General features: G+C 36.4%; 2 protein-coding genes across 7 annotated transcripts in view; both read left to right on the top strand.

The window, feature by feature from the left end:
* The window catches only part of gro (groucho), a 182,676-nt gene that overhangs the window by 60,864 nt on the left and 102,008 nt on the right, over positions 1–19,804 (top strand). The gene's annotated exons all lie outside the window — the stretch shown is intronic.
* On the top strand, positions 9,470–17,343 carry LOC135847372 (histidine-rich glycoprotein-like). Of its 2 annotated transcripts, XM_065366861.1 has the most exons (3): positions 9,470–9,987; positions 11,990–12,072; positions 14,896–16,387. In XM_065366861.1, the coding sequence occupies exons 1-3, from the start codon at positions 9,961–9,963 to the stop codon at positions 16,247–16,249; spliced, it is 1,464 nt and encodes a 487-aa protein (XP_065222933.1). In that variant the 5' UTR covers positions 9,470–9,960; the 3' UTR covers positions 16,250–16,387. The 2 variants fall into 2 exon arrangements, with proteins under 2 accessions (XP_065222933.1, XP_065222931.1); XM_065366859.1 differs by lacking the exon at positions 9,470–9,987 and having other exon boundaries at positions 10,013–12,072; positions 14,896–17,343.

Below are 19,804 nucleotides of genomic sequence, written 5' to 3'. Positions count from 1 at the left end.
ATTTTGATTGACAGGTCAGCCGAAATCGCAGATTTTGCGTTCCAATATAGGACTTGCACAAAATTTTTTGAACTGTACAAAAGTGGATCGAAAGATCAAGTAAAAATTCATCACCTGTCAACATTTCAAGTGCTAAAGTGCGTTTTTAGATTTTTGGTGAATTTTTGAAAATCAAATTTAGGCCAAAAATGAGGGGAAAAAATCCAAATTTTACCAAATTGATCAAGAAAGCTGAAATTTGGGGTATACCCTATTTTCGACATGCCAAATCGATTGGAAACTGTTTCAAACCGTTTTGAGCAGTTCTGGAGCCTCCAGCAGATTTTTGAAACTCGAAATTCCCACAAAATTTTACCAAAATGGAGTTGGAAAGCTGAAATTTATTCCAAAAACTAATTCCAATACACTACGAAGTCAACTGCAGGTGGACTTCGAGTCGTTTTGGAGCCTCCCGCGACTTTTTGAAAATTCCTGGAGCCGCCATCAGATTTTTGAAACTTTATATTTTCACAAAATTTCATCAAATGGAGATGGAAAGCTGAAATTTACTCTACACTCCAATTTTAACATCCTCTGAAGACGACTTCAGGCGGGCTCAAATCATTTTGGAGCCTCCAGCGACTTTTTTAAAATTACTGGAGCCTCCAGTAGATTTTTGAAACTTTAAATTTCCTAAAAATTTCGTCAAACGGAGATGGAAAATCAAAATTTATTCTGCAAACTAATTTTAATACGCTACGAAGTCGTATGCTGGTTGATTTCAAGTCGTTTTGGAGCCTCCAGCCATTTTTTTGAGAGGTCGTATGGTGTTTTTTGGAAAATTGAAATTTCCAAGAAGTAGCTGGAAGCTTCAAAACCATTCAAAACAATTTGAAACTACCATGTAGTCGACTTCATATCGTATTGAAATTAGTTTGCGAAGTAAATTTCAGCTTTCCATCTCCATTTGGTAAAATGTTGCGGGAATTTCAAGTTTCAAAAATCTGATGGTGGCTCCAGTAATTTTCAAAAAGTCGCTGGAGGCTCCAAAATGATTTGAACCCACCTGAAGTCGTCTTCAGAGGATGTTAAAATTGGAGTGTAGAGTAAATTTCAGCTTTCCATCTCCATTTGATGAAATTTTGTGAAAATTTAAAGTTTCAAAAATCTGCTGGAGGCTTTGGGAATTTTCAAAAAGCCGCTGAAGGATCGAAAACGACTTGAAATTCACCTGCAGTACTTCGTAGCGTATTGAAATTAGTTTTTAGAATAAATTTCAGCTTTCCAACTCCATTTTGGTGAAATTTTGTGGGAATTTCGAGTTTCAAAAATCTGCTGGAGGCTCCAGAACTGCTCAAAACGGGTTGAAACCGTTTCCAATCGATTTTGCATGTCGAAAATAGGGTATATCCCAAATTTCAGCTTTCTTGGGTCAATTTGGTAAATTTTGATTTTTTCCCTCATTTTTGTCCTAATTTGATTTTCAAAAATTCACCAAAAATCGAAAAACGCACTTTAGCACTTGAAATTTTGACAGGTGATGAAGTTTTGCTTGATCTTTTGATCTACTTTTGTACAGTTTGAAAAATTTTGTGCAAGTCCTACGTTGGAACACAAAATCTGCGATTTCGGCAGACCTGTCAATCAAAATGGCCGCCATTTTGTATGTAGGGCCATTTTTTTTTTTGAGTACAAGGGCTGGAAATATTCCTTAGGACTCCCCTTTTAAGAAAAAAGCTGTCCCGGAGGATCGACCGGGGGGGGGATGCAATTTATCCTCAAGTGAGCTCCCGACTAGAAGTTATTTGCATAGCAATTTGCAATTTGTCCTAGTTTGTATGCAAATTTTATTTTAACTTTTTTTCAAATTTTGGTGCAATTTTTCAAACTTTTTTGGCTGTAAACGTTTTCCACAGCAAGCTCTTTTGTATTACAAAATTCAAAAAAAAAAAAAAAAAAAAAGTTGTCCAGTAGATTTGGCGTGGCTACTGTATCAATTTATATATGCAATAGAAGAAGAAGATACACTCGAGAATAAATAAATACACCTTATCGGCATCGTGATCACGATCGTCTCTCGCTGTCCATTCATCGATGCATCATCAGCAACGACGATATTAGGCACAGGAGGGCGGTCGTGAAAGGAGACTCCGAGCCCGTCGTCGCTGTGACTAAAAAATAAAAACCACGCAACAACGCGGTGAATAAACAAGGTGGCCGGCAAAAGGGAACGTATAGGTATACGTAAAATGACAGAAACACCAACACAAAGAATCTGCTCGTTTATTACAACATTTTCATGCTACCTACACCCGAGATTAATGTCAAACAACAGCAGGTAAATAGGATCGTCGTGTATTATGTTTCAAACAGGTAGCAGATGTTGAATTAGTAAAAAAAAAAAAAAAAAAAATGCATCACCTCTTTCGTTTCTGTTCTTTACGCCATAATCTATGTTTTCCCGCCTTTCCTCCTCTTCTTCCACGCTTCTATTTTTTTTCCTTACTGTGTTTTTTTCAAGAATAATCGTATAAAGTGAGTTGAAAACGATGTTGTACGGTGTATTACCTTGACGATACATGTACTGTACTCTAAACTATGTATACTTTGGTGAATAGATAAGGGGTGTATTTCAGACAACCTTCCATGTCCTGTTCTTGTTATAGAAAAATGAAAGAAAAAACTTGATAATTTATCGTATCATGGTTGAAATGATTTCAACGCCGTGGGGTACGTTGTTTATCTGCATTTTTTTTTTCAAGCATCACATATCGACCTAAGACCACGAATATGTCTGCGGGTAAATTGTTCGTATCAAATGTCACCGGTTGCGGTTGTTCATTTTAAAGCAGGGTTCACCGTTTTGCTTCGAGGTCCAATATGCGTCATAATGCCAACATCAGGTAATCTGGACTGTTGCGTAGGAGAAGAAGTGAATCTGACTCTGGAGTAATGAGTTTCAACGGTTGGATTTTGAAATCATGCGACGAAGACGGTATAAAAATGCTCATTCCTCATGGAAGAAATTGGGCTCATTGAAAGAGCACGTTATCTACACCTCAGAACCAGATTTCGTTCTCGAATGAATCATGTGAGTGAGGGGGGGAGGGGTATGTGACCGTGGTCCATAATTGAATAAGTCAATTTCCCTTTATGTTTCTTGCTGCTATTCCCAGATCATCGTTTTCAATTTTTTGGCCAAGAATTGCCGAGTTGGGTGAATTTTTGGCCGTTTTCAAGAAATGTAGGTGCACGTTAAGTTTCTCAAACGAGCCCCCTGCATATTATTTTGGTTTTTGGATCGAAGAAGTCTGTGTAGTGCCCTAAAGACGATCTACAGAATCGATAGCGACCATTCATGGAGCCTCAAGCGAAAGTTCTCTCTAATCCAGCTATTTCGAATTGCTCCAGAATGCATTGTAATCACCTTTCTCAGGACTGACGAATCGCGAGTGTGAGCAGACTGGTTAAAAATAATGATTTTTACACGTTCTAATTTGAAAAAAAAATTTCTAGCCTCCAAAAGCTGACCCCCCCCCCTCTCCTCCCAAATGGATTTCAACTGGAAAAAAGCGTGTGCAGAAAATTTCCATATTTCTGACGACAGCTTTTGGCATAGTTTTTTGTGATTTTCTAGTGGACTAAGAAGAGAACTGATGGGTCCATCTAACATAAGATGCATTCTCTGATACTGGAAGGGCGTGGAAACATGAGAGGAACCAGGTCATGTGGCAGGTCACCCTCACGACGAGACGCCAAGGTCATAAGACGACTGCAGGAACCTGACAGATTCGGTCACGTGGTCACGATATCCGAAATTGGGTGAATGAAGAAGAGGATATAGCAAACATAACCCATGTTTTTGAGACAATAAAGATGATTCTTGTCAATTAAGACGGTTTCAGTTACAGAAAGACTAAGAGCTATAGCTATAGATGAATGTATGTACTCTGATTACGTACTTACTCGATTCAGTGTATAGTTGTACAAGGTGTTTGATGATGAATTTTGAGCCACGTGAGGTGACAACGATGATTCCGACGGAGTCATTGTGGAAAATGCAGACAACCGCGATCAACAAAACCAAAGAACAGTGCCAGCAGATCTGCTGGTCAAAGTCAACACATCGCATAGAAACAGTCGCGATCGAATCGATCGATTGAAATCACGAAAACGACGAACTCGAATCACGGCAGTGCGGCACTAATGAGAACGTTTTGCAAAAAAACAAAAAGAATCAAAGAATCAACCATACTGGTAGCGTACGCGGCGATCGAAATGCAAATACGTATTGATCGATTATCGGGGAAGCGAATGAGGAATGAGCAAAAATACGTCTGTCGTCGCGCCGCGCTGCTTCGCCTTTGTGCAGCCACCAAGCAAGCAAGCATAGTCTAAGAGTAAGCCAAACTCCAGTCCTCAGGCTTGCAATCATAATGGATATGTTACCTGTTGTATACCTATATCTGAACCAATAGATATCTGCATGCACGTAAGAAAACCATTCGAAGGTGTTTTCGTTTAGTTACGGCGTTTTTAATTATTTCCACGGTTTTCTCAGTTGAATGATTCGGTGCTGTTGGACATTGCTCTCACCTATACCTCATACAGTAGGTACCTACCTATGTACCTGCGACAGACGGAGAAAGAAATAAAAAAAAAAGAAACCCGACAGCGGCTGCTGCGGCAGCAAGGCGGTGAATTATGTAATCGCGTTTTACAGCAGCAGCCGCCGGTGAAGGGAAGGGGGTTGCGCGATATATGAGCATAACAGTAAAGCTATAGCCGATATCCAATCTATCCGTTCACATTTTTCGTCGATGTCGATGTCGATTGTCAGCCGAAAAGAATGCCTGCGCAAGTGCGCATATTTTCGATACCTATGTCGTATTTTCGCGGTAAATGGATTGACCTAATTGTAATACCGGATTATGACCGTGAAAATGAAAATACGACTACACTCTACGAACTACGAAGCTTTGTTACGTCAAAATCTGCACAATGACAGATTGCATTCGAGCGATGCGGTCTGCGCGCACCTGCAGCTGACAAATATGCAGAATCGAATGTGTGACCGTGGGCGAGCTGGCGAGGGAGCGGGGAGGTGATTTTCTGGCGAATTTTTACGATGATCCGAGTATAGGATGGGAAAAGGGAAATTATTAGTCTCCAAAGACTTATTGGATAATCATGACCTTGGGTCTTCTCGAACTGTCTATAGTATGGGTCCTTCGAAGGAAGCGTGAACGAAAATTCTGCAAAAATGGGTCAAACTTGTAGATATTCAGATCGTTTTCGAATTTGGAGGAAATAGGGAAATTTGACAAAAAATGAAGATTTCAAGCGATTTTGTCAACTTCGAAACGGAAGAGAAAAATTTTAGGCAGGTAATGCAAAAAATCAATGCTTTTTGGACTTTTGACCAATAAAAAACGCAAATTCCTGACCAATTTTGGCAAAAATTATGATAATTTGACTATTGCATCAAAAAACTACTTCCAGCGAATCTAGACCCCCAAAAAAATGATAAATTTTTGTCAACTGAAAAACTGGAATTTTTTGACAATTTTGGCTAGAATAGGACTGTTTGTGGATTTTGTCAGAGATTGGCCCTTTTTGACAATTTTACCTAAAAAAGGACACTTTTTTACATTAATTTTGACAAAAATGGACATTTTTTGACAACTGAGCCAAAAATGAACACTTCTTGAATATTTTGCAAAAAATTGACGTTTTTGACATTTTCATTTTTTCCATAAAATGAACACTTTTTGACTTGAGTAGAAATGGCGAAAATGTTGGTGGGGTGGGGGGGGGGGTAATAAATATTGCACTTGAAACTTACGAGAATTAGCCTCCCCCTCCCTCCCAAGTGACAGAAAAGACCTGGTTACAAGTATGGCTGAAATCCAAATCAGTGAGCAGGAGAGATCCGAAGTAATTGTCTGACTGACTTTTGAATTTGAAAACTCAGAAATTTAAAAATTTATAAATTTTCAAATAATTTTCGGTAAATTAAGTTATAATAGCGAGTTTTGACGAAAATGAATAGAAAATTTTGGTCAAAAATATTAGTAAAATACTAGTAAATTTTGATGAAAAATACTAATAAATGTGAATGAAAATTAGTAGTGAATTTTGGTGAAAATTACTGGCGAATTTGAGTGAAAATTACTAGTAAATTTTGGTGGGAAAAAACTAGTAAATTTTGGTGAAAATTTCTAGTAAATTTTGGTGAAAATTTCTAGTAAATTTTGGTGAAAATTTCTAGTAAATTTTGGTGAAAATTACTGGCGAAATTTTGTTGAAAATTACTGGTAAATGTTGGTGAAAAAAAAAACTAGTAAATTTTGGTAAAAATTACTGGCGAATTTGTGTGAAAATTACTAGTACATTTTGGTGAAACTTACTGGTCACATTTTGGTGAAAAAAAACTAGTAAATTTTGGTGAAAATTACTGGCGAATTTGTGTGAAAATTACTAGTAAATTTTGGTGAAAATTATTAGTAAATTTTGATGAGAATTACTAGTAAATTTTGGTGGAAAAAAAACTTGTAAATTTTGGTGAAAATTACTGGTGAATTTGAGTGAAAATTACTAGTAAATTTTGGTGGAAAAAAACTAGTAAATTTCAATGAAAATTACTAGTAAATTTTGGTGAAAAAAAAACTAGTAAATTTCGATGAAAATTACTAGTAAATTTTGGTGGAAATTACTAGTAAATTTTGGTGAAAATTAGGTACTAGTAAATTTTGGTGAAAATTACTAGTAAATTTCAATGAAAATTACTAGTAAATTTCAATGAAAATTACTAGTAAATTTCAATGAAAATTACTAGTAAATTTTGGTGGAAAAAAACTAGTAAATTTTGGTGGAAAAAAACTAGTAAATTTTGATGAAAATTACTAGTAAATTTTGGTGAAAATTACTAGTAAATTTTGGTGAAAAAAAAACTTGTAAATTTTGGTGAAAATTATTAGTAAATTTTGATGAGAATTACTAGTAAATTTTGGTGAAAATTACTGGTGAATTTGAGTGAAAATTACTAGTAAATTTTGGTGAAAATTACTAGTAAATTTTGGTGGAAATTACTGGTGAATTTTGGTGAAAATTACTAGTAAATTTTGGTGGAAAAAACTAGTAAATTTCAATGAAAATTACTAGTAAATTTTGGTGAAAAAAAACTAGTAAATTTCGATGAAAATTACTAGTAAATTTTGGTGAAAATTAGGTACTAGTAAATTTTGGTGAAAATTACTAGTAAATTTCAATGAAAATTACTAGTAAATTTCAATGAAAATTACTAGTAAATTTCAATGAAAATTACTAGTAAATTTCAATGAAAATTACTAGTAAATTTTGGTGGAAAAAAACTAGTAAATTTTGATGAAAATTACTAGTAAATTTTGGTGAAAATTACTAGTAAATTTTGGTGAAAAAAAAACTTGTAAATTTTGGTGAAAATTATTAGTAAATTTTGATGAGAATTACTAGTAAATTTTGGTGAAAATTACTGGTGAATTTGAGTGAAAATTACTAGTAAATTTTGGTGAAAATTACTAGTAAATTTTGGTGGAAATTACTGGTGAATTTTGGTGAAAATTACTAGTAAATTTTGGTGGAAAAAACTAGTAAATTTCAATGAAAATTACTAGTAAATTTTGGTGAAAAAAAAACTAGTAAATTTCAATGAAAATTACTAGTAAATTTTGGTGGAAAAAACTAGTAAATTTCAATGAAAATTACTAGTAAATTTTGGTGAAAAAAAAACTAGTAAATTTCAATGAAAATTACTAGTAAATATCAATGAAAATTACTAGTAAATTTTGGTGAAAATTACTAGTAAATATCAATGAAAATTACTAGTACATTTTGGTGGAAAAAAACTAGTAAATTTCGATGAAAATTACTAGTAAATTTTGGTGAAAATTATTTTTTTCTATAGGTAACTAAATGATCACGAAGCGCGTATCATCATCATCATTACTGTAAAATAACGGACGATCAGACGGACGAACTAACCAACGAATCACGTAGATAATAAATATTTGTACGAGATAATTCGATTATAGATGGACGAAAATAGAAATAATATTGTAATTTCCGCGTGTATACGTAAGAATGAATCGGTGATTTTCGACTCTTCAATTATATATGGTGGAGGTTGCGAAGAGAATTTTATTGATTTTTTTACCCGCGACTACTGTTTATTTGTTGTTGTTGGTTTTTTTTTCTAATTCGAAGAACTCTACACGATATACCTACCTACTCGTATTGCAATAGCAGTGTGAACGAATTGAAAGATGTTTAGGAAAATGAGCAGAAAATGTGGAGTGAATTGGGGGACCAGAGGCAGAGGCAGAGAGTCGGTGAAGAGATGGCTTATCTGCGGCGTGTAGAGGCTAGATGGAATATTGTGTTTCTCGTGAACCAAGTTTTCGTGTTTGAAAGATTTTAAGGTTCACTTAAGCGTATAATATGTTGTAATTTTATGCTCGGTAGATTCGAAATATATTATATGGCGAGGTTATCAGTCGGTAGCATCTTTTGAAGAGGCGTTCAAGTGTCTGGATCGTGTACGTCTGCGTATACGTACGTACGTATGTAGGGAAAGAAGAAAGAAGATGGATAGATAGAACATTAATAATAATAATACGGTTCTCTCCAACTCTTAAGTGGAAATCGCTATGCTATAAATTTGTATCGAAGTATCACGCGAAGGAAGAAGCGCAGCGCAGGATGGTGATGATGATGAGAGGATTGAACAGTAGTAAGGAGCCGAAGGAAGTTGAGGCGATAACAGCAGATGGCAATTAATCTGTGTAGGTACGAGATAGACTAGGTGTGAAATGTGGTAGCCAAAATATGTGTGAGTTGTATAAGGAGCAAGGTGAAATGTCGTACGTTGTTGGAATATTTCTGCTAATTGGTCGCATGAGACCTCGATTCGGATTTCCTTGATTTGGTCGGTGTATGAGACACTGGCAACTATAGGTACCTCTAGGTGAATAAGTGCGGTATGATTATTAAGGATAATGAGCGGCAGAAGGAGAGTAGAGAAAAAAAAGGCGATGCAGGAAGGAATGTGCCATTGAGAAGTTGATGTCGGTAGCCGATTTGCAACACAAGAGCGCAGAGAACGTCGGTCGAGCTGAACACCCGTACCCGTCCACCATTCTGCAAAATATTTGGTAATAGTAGGTGTACTATTAACGGTTGTTTGGACGTTGGTAGTATAGGCACTATACGATACGATTCTGGTGCAATTGTATTCGGTTGCGGGGGGGCTGGGGCGGGCGGTATGTGCAGTTTTTTGGCCTCCGCGTAGCGTGACAGTGGAGGCCGCGACGAATCGCCTCGCGACAACCAACGTGTGATGGCGGCGGGCCGACGACCCTTGTTGCTGCTACTGCTACTACCGTAGTTGGGGAGCCGGGGGGAGGAGGTGGGGATTTTGTTTCAACAGTTATAATTGTCCGTTTTCAAGTTAAGGTTGAGTCTCACTCACTCGCATTTTTGTTAGAGCGCGAAATTTGTGTATTGTGTCATAAACGTGCTGCCCCCCACCCTGCCCAGGCTGGCCGCAGCATAGTGCACCGGTGCAGTTTTGGTCGCACCTCTACTTGCCTTGAGGCGTCGGCGGCGGAGGGCCCCCACGAGTACACTGACACGACCTCTAAATCGGGTCCGGTCTGCGAGCCCCTCTTTACCATATGCAACCCCGTAAGGAAATGGATGGCTACGTCTGTTCCGTTCCATTCCATTCGGTTCCAGCGTTTATCTCTCTGTCTTTCTTCACCCGACTCTCTCACTTTTTCTCTCTCCTTCTTTCTTTCGCTCTTTCCCCCCGGGCTGTACCAATTAATCGATCTAATATATACCGATTGAACGGTGCTTGTTTACGTTAGTTTCGTTTGAGATAGTTGTTTTGGTTCCTCGTGTTTGTTGGAGTGTATTAGTGGTTTATCGGATTATTATATCATGGGTGATATCAAATTGGTCGCCTTGGTAAGTACTCAAATTTTCAATTATTTCAAATCGATGAATTTTTTTTTTTTCGCTTGCATCGTGTAATTTTCAGAGCTTTTGAGTAAAACCGACCTTTTTCACGATTAAAAGACGTATTCAGTTGGCATTTATTTTGCTTTTCAGCTTTTTTTTCAATCAGTTCTCGTCGAGTGCTTGATAGATTATCGATTCGATTGATGTGAAAATTCATCGTGTACAATGTGTACTTAATTGAGTGCTCGAGCATACGCAATTTAGTTTACTTTTTTTTTTGATTTTTTTTCTCAAACTCATCGTTGAAAATTTTCTAAAGTGGTCGAGTGGTGTAAAAAAAAACTATATAATGTACTTGCGTAGAAAGTTGCGAAACTCTTTGAAATTCGTTTCATCATCCGAGTGTGTGTTTGTTTTTGGATTTCATTTCCTAGTTCAATGATCAGATGCTGAGAAATTGATATGGATTTTGACTGAGTGATGTTTGAATTATATCGAAGTGTTACTGAATATCAAAGCTGCACGATAAAATCTCTCCTCCCTTTGCCTTCAATGATGAAAGTTTTTTTTTATTGGTGATGTTCCTCAAATATTTTGACAAAATTTAGCGAACGAATTGAAATCGAGGCAATTCGACGTGATACTTTGGAATTTTGTTTTTTTTTTTGGGTGGGGGAGGGGGTTGCAGGGTGGTTTGGATTGAAGAATCGACTTAGCTCCTGAAATCAATCGTGGCAAGTTGCTGAGATTTTTCGAAAATTACATCACCAGAAAAAATGAAAGAAGTGAGAAAAAAAACGATAAACTAATTAACACCTTAGACAGTTGGTAATGCAATAGCTCGCCTTGCTGTAGTATCTAGTACGAGTATGTTGAAAAAAATAAAACGCTTAAGAGAGATAAGTAATAGAAAGAAACGAAAGGTATAAAGAGGAGGAGGAGGATGATGATGAAGAAGAAGAAGAATACATTGAAGAAGAGAATGTTGAAAAAAAAAAGGTAGTTAAGTCGAATTTTATCTCTAGTCGTTGGTGCAGTGTAATACGATAATCGTTAATCATAACCTTACTCATTAGAGAAACGAATGTAACGCCTCGCATGTCAAATTGTATGTTGGAGAAAAAGCCGACAGGCGAGTAACAAATAGATTTTAGTATAATAATTCGGTTTGGTGGGTTGTGTTGGCTGGCGCGGAAGCAGGTCGAGAAGAGAAGCGGACGTGTGTTTAAATAGATTGCGGATGATGATTTTTTTTCCTTCCATCTTCATCTTGATTTTTTTTGTTGTAAAGAGTGAAGACAAAAAGAAGAAAAAAAAACAAAACTGGTTGTGGTATTATTTGAAGGAAGGCTCTCCCCCTTTACATCTGTGAGTTTTGTACCTATATATATGAGTATGATTGTATGTGTAGAAGAAGAGAAGGGTGTAGGCAATATAGGCATACTATATGGTGGAATACGAGTATAGCCGAAGGCTTTTCTTCTCGCAGCCTCCTACATAGTAATAATTACAGGTTGATGAATAGCGTAATATAACCTGTTATTTTATTGTGCAGCTTTGCGGGAAACCTCAGAACGGCGGTCTCTTCTTATTAATAATAATAATGATCCGACCGCACACATAAATACGTACGCAGGCTTATATACTCGTACTCGTAGTACAGAGTGAGCGAGAGGGACTTAATAACTTCAACACGCAACTGTTATACGCCGAACGTGTATAGTTTTTTTTTCTCCTCAGACTCTTTTTTTTTATTTTTATTCTTTCTATGTATAATGTTTGTTACATGCTCGTTTTTTGGTCGGTTCTCTCTTTCTATCTTGTATTTATGTCGCTTGCACTTGAACACGCATACGAAGGTTCTCACAGATCGATGTTGATTGGTGCTTTGGGGTGGACGCGACGATGTGTGGTGCTGATACCAGATACCTGATAGAATTATTGTTGTATCGTATTGTTGTAATCTTGCGTATACTGATGAGGTGTATTTTGCATGTATACAAAATAGGTGGCGACATACGCGACAGTTTGTTTACTTCTTCAGCCTGCATTGGTACGTGCCAAGGAAGCAGACGCCGTTCCTGCAGAAGGGTAGGTGTGGATTGTTTAGATGGCGTTGGATTTCAGTCGAATTTTTTAACGGTTGGGAGGGAGGGGGGGTGTTGGGTGAGATCACGAATTACGAATCGTTGCTCGAGAGAAGATTCGAATCACTGCTCAAAAGTTACTGGAAAACAATGTCTCAAAATGTTGACGAAATTCTGCATAAATTGCTAAAATTATTGGAAATTATCAGAAAATTGGAAAATGTTCTCGAAATTTGATGATGATTTGTCAAAAATGCAGACAGTTTGAAAAAAATTGTTGTCGCGACCTCTTAGTTATTGGTAAGTTTTGAAAAAATTACTCGAAAAATTTGTTGGAATTGACTAAAAATTGATGAAACATTGCGAAAATTGAGAATAATGCTCATATTTTATGAAATGTATTGAAAATTAGGAAAAATTGGCGAAAGTCACTCTAAAGCTCTCAAAAATTCATGGAATTTCAAAAAAATTGGGCAAAACTTTGCATCAGTTGCTCGAAACGAAAAAGTTGAAATTAGTTGGAATGATATGAAAACGATCAAAAATACTTAGATGGAATATCTCAAAATTTGAGTAAAATTTCGCTAAAATTATCTGCATTATTAAAAATTGATGAAATTGTATAGGAAAATTTGTCAAAATTATGTAAACTATTATAAAATTGGTCTAACTGACTTCTCTCTTACGAAAAAATTGATATTAATATTCTAAATCGCAAAAATGCCCAAATATCAAACAAACCGTTAACATTTTTGAAAAAATGCTCAAATAAAATTTCTAGAAATGACATGAAATGTGACGGAAAAATTGAAAAATTGGTATAGACAGGCTATCTAAAAGGTAGTGAAAGTAGTAAAAAAAAAAAAAAAAATGGTGATTTCAAAAATGAATAGTGAAAGAAAAGAAAAAGTGGTGAATCTAGTCAAAAAAGCAGTGGAAAAAAAATGAAAACCCGTTAGATACCACGATAGAGGTCATGAAATGATAAAAAAAAGTTGTTAAAAAGACATTAAAATAATTTGAAGACTGTTCAAAATTTGTTCAACTGTCTAGAAAGTCGAATTGAATCGTTCAGAAGTTGCTTGAAAAATTGATTAAATATTTTCAAAATTGCATAAAAATTGGCCAAAGTTGTGGAAAATATCATGAAATGTGCCAAACTGACTTCTCAGTTATTAAAAATTGCTACGAATTGTCGAAAAAAAAGGTATGATGAGGAAACCCTTCCCTTTGAAAGTGTTGCATATTATTTTTTCACCAAGAAATAAGATTTTCGATTGAAAAACAACAATTTTTCAATTTTTTTGAAAAAATTATTGAAAATTGAAAAATTTACCTATTAGTGCATTTTTGGAATTTTAGTTTGTTTCAAATTTTTCTTTTTCAAAATATTGATAAAAAATCATTGAAATGTCATGTGTTGGAAATGATCAAAATTCGACGTAATGTCTTGAAATTTGAGTAAAATATCGTTTCAATGCTCAAGTATGTTGCATTCATCCCCCTCCCCCCCAACTTGAAAATTTTATTAAGGCATTTGGAATTTTAGCTCATTTCAAGTTTTCCATTTCGAAAATATTGCTCAAAAAATCGGTTGAAATGTCTTGAAATTTGAGTAAATTATTGCAATAATGCTCAAATATGTTGCATTCCCCCCTCAGCCCCCCCCCCCCAAAATTGAAATTTTTGATTAAAAAACAGAACTTTCTCAATTTTTAAAAAAAATTATTGAAAATTGAAAAATTTATTAGGGCATCTAGAATTTTAGCTCATTTCAGGTTTTCCATTTCGAAAATATTGCTCAAAAAATCAGTTGAAATGTCTTGAAATTTGAGTAAATTATTGCAATAATGCTCAAATATGTTGCATTCCTTTCCCCCCTCCCCCCTCCCCAATCAAAATTTTTGATTGAAAACAGAAAATTTTTCAATTTAAAAAAAAATCTTTTAAAACTGAAAATTTTATTAGGGCTCCCGGAATTTTGGCTTGTTTCAAGTTTTCCATTTCGAAAATATTGCTCAAAAAATCAGTTGAAATGTCTTGAAATTTGAGTAAATTATTGCAATAATGCTCAAATATGTTGCATTCCCCCTCTCCCCTCAAAAAATTGGAATTTTTGATTAAAAAACAGAAATTTCTCAATTTTTAAGAACACTATTGAAAATTGAAAAATTTATCAAGGCATCTGGAATTTTAGCTCATTTCAAGTTTTCCATTTCGAAATTATTGCTCAAAAAATCAGTTTAAATGTCTTGAAATTGGAGTAAATTATCGCAATAATGCTCAAATATGTTGTATTTCCTCCTCCCCCCCCCCCAAAAAAAAAATTGAAATTTTTGATTAAAAAACAGAAATTTTTCAATTTTGAAAAACATTATTGAAAATTGAAACATTTATCAAAGCATCCAGAATTTTAGCTTATTTTAAGTTTTTCATTACGAAAATATTGCTCAAAAATCAGCTGAAATGTCATATGTATTATTGTGAGAATATTTGAAAATGATCAAAATTCGATGAAATGGGTTGGTCTAAGGATACATTTTGGTTGATGAGTGTAGATGTTTTGGATCCATTTTGGTGAGCTTCGCAGGCTAATAATCAGTTCAGACACGAGGATGATTCCACCCATCTTATAGCTGTTTTCTGAAGCTCGAAGCTGTCGAAACTTGTAAAAAGACTCTAAATTTTATGAAAATAGTGGGTAAAATTCGACTGAAAATCTGCAGCCAGATCACTATGTACCTAATTGGTTTGTTTGCACCATCAATCTCATCGTTTCTCGTTTTTGTTTCTTGTTTTTTCTACTCTCCTCGGTGCGCTCACACAGAGTAATCAAACATACGCATTACCATACCGGAGAAGTAGATCATGCTCACAAGCACGGTGGCGAAGCCGTCCATCACCACGAACATCACGGTAAAGCCGAGCACGCGCATCACCACGGCGGTGAGTTCGGACACGGCCACCATCACGGTGGCGAGTTCGGGCACGGGCACAAGCACCACGGTAGCGCCGAACATAAGCATCATCATGGAGGAGAATTCGGTCATGGGCACAAGCATCATGGTAGTGCCGAGCACAAGCATCACCACGGTGGAGAGTTCGGGCACGGACACGAGCATCATGGTAAATTCGGCCACGGTCACGAACATCACGGTAAAGCCGAACACGCCCATCATCATCACGGTAGCGCCGCCCACAAACATCATCATCACGGCAGCGCCGAACATAAGCATCATCACGGTGGCGAGTTCGGACACGGCCACAAGCATCACGGTAGCGCCGAACACAAGCATCATCACGGAGGAGAATTCGGTCATGGGCACAAGCATCATGGTAGTGCCGAGCATAAGCATCATCACGGCGGTGATTTCGGGCACGGACATCATCATGGTGGAGAATTCGGCCACGGACATCATCACGGAGGATCTTTCGGTCACGGACACAAGCATCACGGTGCCGCCGAACATAAACATCATCATCACGGAGCTGCCGAACACAAGCATCACCATCATGGTGCGGCCGAACATAAACATCATCATCACGGTAGCGCTGCGCACAAACATCATCACGGAGGATCGTTCGGACACGGACATAAGCACCATGGTAGCGCGTCTCACGGACATCATCACGGAGGAGACTTCGGTCACGGACACAAGCATCACGGTAGCGCCGAACACAAGCATCATCACGGCGGAGATTTCGGGCACGGACATCACCATCATGGAAGCGCCGAACACGCTCATCATCACGGAGGTAAATTCGGTCACGGACATCATCACCACGGTAGCGCAGCCCATAAACATCATCATCACGGTACAGCCGAACACAAACACGGTCATCACGGCACAGCTGAACATAAGCACGGTCATCACGGTACAGCTTCGCACGGACATCATCACGGAGGCGATTTCGGTCACGGACATCATCATCACGGAAGCGCAGCCCACAAGCATCATCACGGCGGTGACTTCGGTCACGGACACAAGCATCACGGTAGCGCCGAGCACGCTCATCATCACGGAGGTAAATTCGGTCACGGACACGGACATCATGGAAAGTTCGGTCACGGACACAAGCATCACGGAAGCGCCGAACACAAGCATCATCACGGCGGCGACGCCGAACACGAACATCATCACGTCGGCCATTCCAAACATCATCACAAGCATCACGTCTAATAAGGGCGCTAGCGACGACCATCTCACCTGTTTGACTTCATCACCGTTTGACTGCAGCTCGCGACTCCGACTCCGGGCCCGACAGTATCGGAAAATTCATCGCGCCAAGCTTCTCTACTATTCGAGTACAATAATTATTATTATTTTACATTTTTTTTATTCGTCGATGATGGTATCGTGTCTCCGCAAAACGCAGCGGATACCTTGCAACTAGTCAATCGATTTTTGTGGGTTTATTTTCCATCCTGGAGGGGAGGGTTGGGTGTGAATTTTTTTCATTTCTCTATTCTCGAGTGCTGAAAAAATATATTGAAAAATTGAAGAATTTTTAATTCGTCGCGCGAATTTTACCGATCACGTATGGTATACCTACTTACGTTGTTATTTAGTTCCTATTTTATAGTATTTTCAAATTAGAGTTTCTATTTTTTCTTTTTTTTTCCTCCTTATTTTAATTTTTTTTTCTACTTTGAAAATGATTTATACGCTTTTTTTTCACTTATTGCTATTCTCGTTCCTATTTCCTCTTTTTTTCTCCTCTCCCAAGTCTTGAAAATGTAATCGCTCGCTGCTGTTCCTGTTGTTGAGTTACCTAATCCCATCTTTTTCCTATATACTTTTTTTTTTCTATCGATACTTAATCGTGTTTACGACTGTGATGTTATTAAAAAAAAAAATGTTTTTATTATTTTAGTTTTTTGCTTGAACGCGCGCTTATCTTAGCAGCTTTTAAGATCTACTATACACTGTTACCTATATCGTTATTTTTTTCTCCCCCTTAGTGTTTAGTGAAATTTTTTTTTCTTTTATTATTTTTATTAGGATAGATATTATTATTCATACGCGAACGAACGTGTTTCGTTGATGATGTATTTGTGAATACGTACCATTTTTTCCCCTTTTTATTTTATAAGTGTTTGTTGAATATTATATTTCATACATAGGGTAGTTTTTCTTTTCCTTTTTTTTTTAAAAGAGTGAAAATACGAAAAATAATATGTTGTTGTTCGCGTTATTTTATTATTTATATATGACTGTTATGTACGTTTTTTTGTTGTATTTATTTATTTAATAAATTATTGCTGCAAATTTTACCCTCGTGTGAATGGTATCAATGTATGCTTGTGTTGAACGGTTAACTATATAACTTAATTAAATATGTATCTTCGCGACGAGTCATTACGAACAAAGAAGAACGAAAATAAGAGAGTAAGTAATTAGCGTTTATGATGCTTTTTTTTAAAACATGGTACGAGTTTTTTTTTTCCAAACGAAAGGTACCCATAACTTAAACAAATTAACATGTATTAGGTGATTACACACCGACGTGGTTGGTCATGCCTGCTGACAGAGAGTATGAAGAGATACAGAGGAGGAAAAAAACAATACCAGAGAGCTGGTATTTACTTATGATGATGATGGCGAATTCGAAAAGGATACGCGATAGTGAGAGAGCGAGTTCAGCTATACCTATGGTAATATAAGAATGAAAAAAAGGTGTGTGTAATAGAGAGAGAGAAAATATTATAATATGTACCTCGTATCTACTATTAAACTAACGTGGTAATTTTAATTATGCTCGGTACGAGAAGCATTTTGATTAGAATGAGAGCTGCGCTTTACAAACACGTACATATAGCAGCAGCAGATACGAGTATTTTTATTGGGAAACTCGAGAGGAAAAAAAATGGGTAAAAAAAAACCCTGGCCAGGGCGATTCGAGTTGTGATTCGTATAGTACATGAAAAAAAAAGGACAATTTCATAACGTTTTGTTTTTTTTTTTCCTCTCATTTTAGTTGTGATTATTATAATAGTATGCGGTTGTATGTAATAACGTGTGTCGAATTCAATTTAAAACGCAAATAATTGTTACATACTGATAATAATATTAACATTGATAACAAATGACACGGTAAATTAGTCACGAACGGTTTTACTATACTACGGTGGGATTTAACCTAGATATTCATTTGTATAAATATAATTGTTGTGAAATGATTTCGTAATTTTGGGCTATAGGTTTAGGTAGGTAGGTATGCGCTACCTGTACTTCTATCTACTGTGTAGTATGTGTCTGTCTGTCTGTGTGTCTATAACCATGATGTAGTTATTGTTGAGTATTTGTTCCTAAATCTGTGTGTAGGTATTTGCGTATTTTACCGAAATCGATTTGAATGGTTTGTGACAGATTGCGATAGAAATACCGAGGCGTGTGTGGAATGGAATCATGGTGAAGGTTTCGAGAGGTTTTTTGTTTCGTATTTTCACTTTCGATGTGAATGGATGGTGATTTTTCGAAGGATTGCTTGAAATCTGTCTTCGTATTAAGGGTAGCTAAGTTTGTTTTGAATGTGCTCGGTAGGTCGACTTGATGGGTTTTATTTTGAAGTTTTCGAGTTTGCCATCCTGCCCCCTAAAATTGTGAAATTTCATGAGAAAATAATTTCAATTTTTTTCACCCCCCACCCAATGTCTGAAAAACAATGTTTAAGGAGTCTCCCAACGTTCCAGTTGGAAAAAAAATTTAAAATGAAAGGAAATTTATTCGAATAAAAATGTTGCATATTTGCGCCAGAATTCCTCAAAATAATCTTCTTTTTTGAAAAAATTGCCACTAATTCTCTCAAATCACTATAGATTCTCCTGAAATTAAGGAAGGGGGAGGGGAGAGTGAGCATAAAAAGTTGCAGTCTTTGAAATTGTTTTTGTTGAAATTTTTTGTTTTTGGTAAAAACGTTTCTGAATAACTCTATTATCAGGAGAAATCTCCCCCCCTCTCAGAATTGGTCCTTCTGTATGGTGCCCTCCAAAACTTTGAAAAAAAATTGAAAAATTGAAAAAAATCCAATTTATCCAAGGAATTTTTTTTGAGTTCAATTTTTGGTAAAAACGTTTCTGAATAACTCTATTATCAGGAGAAATCTCCCCCCCCCCTCAGAATTGGTCCTTCTGTATGGTGCCCTCCAAAACTTTGAAAAAAAATTGAAAAATTGAAAAAAATCCAATTTATCCAAGGAATTTTTTTCGAGTTCAATTTTTGGTAAAAACGTTTCTGAATAATTCTATTATCAGGAGAAATTCCCCCCCCCCTCAGAATTGGTCCTTCTGTATGGTGCCCTCCAAAACTTTGAAAAAAAAATTGAAAAATTGAAAAAAATCCAATTTATCCAAGGAATTTTTTTCGAGTTCAATTTTTGGTAAAAACGTTTCTGAATAATTCTATTATCAGGAGAAATCTCCCCCCCCCCCCAGAATTGGACCTTCTGTATGGTGCCCTCCAAAACTTTGAAAAAAAATTGAAAAATTGAAAAAAATCCAATTTATCCAAGGGGTTTTTTTCGAGTTCAAATTTTTTAAAATTATCATCTTTTTAAAATAAAAATCTTATCCGGCCCCCCAAGCTATTTTGATCCTGTATTTTTTTTCAATTTTCAATATTTTGAATAACCCCCTTTTTCAGAATGAAAAACTTTCTCGCTTCTCCGAAAAAACGATATTGCTCTTCTTGTATGAAGACTTCTGAAGTTGGAAAACATTTTTAAAAAATTGAATA

The sequence above is a fragment of the Planococcus citri genome, chromosome 5, assembly GCF_950023065.1.
Source record: "Planococcus citri chromosome 5, ihPlaCitr1.1, whole genome shotgun sequence".
NCBI lineage: Eukaryota > Metazoa > Arthropoda > Insecta > Hemiptera > Pseudococcidae > Planococcus > Planococcus citri.
The sequence above is the reverse complement of the archived record's forward strand: the minus strand, read 5'-3'. Positions and strand labels throughout refer to the sequence as shown.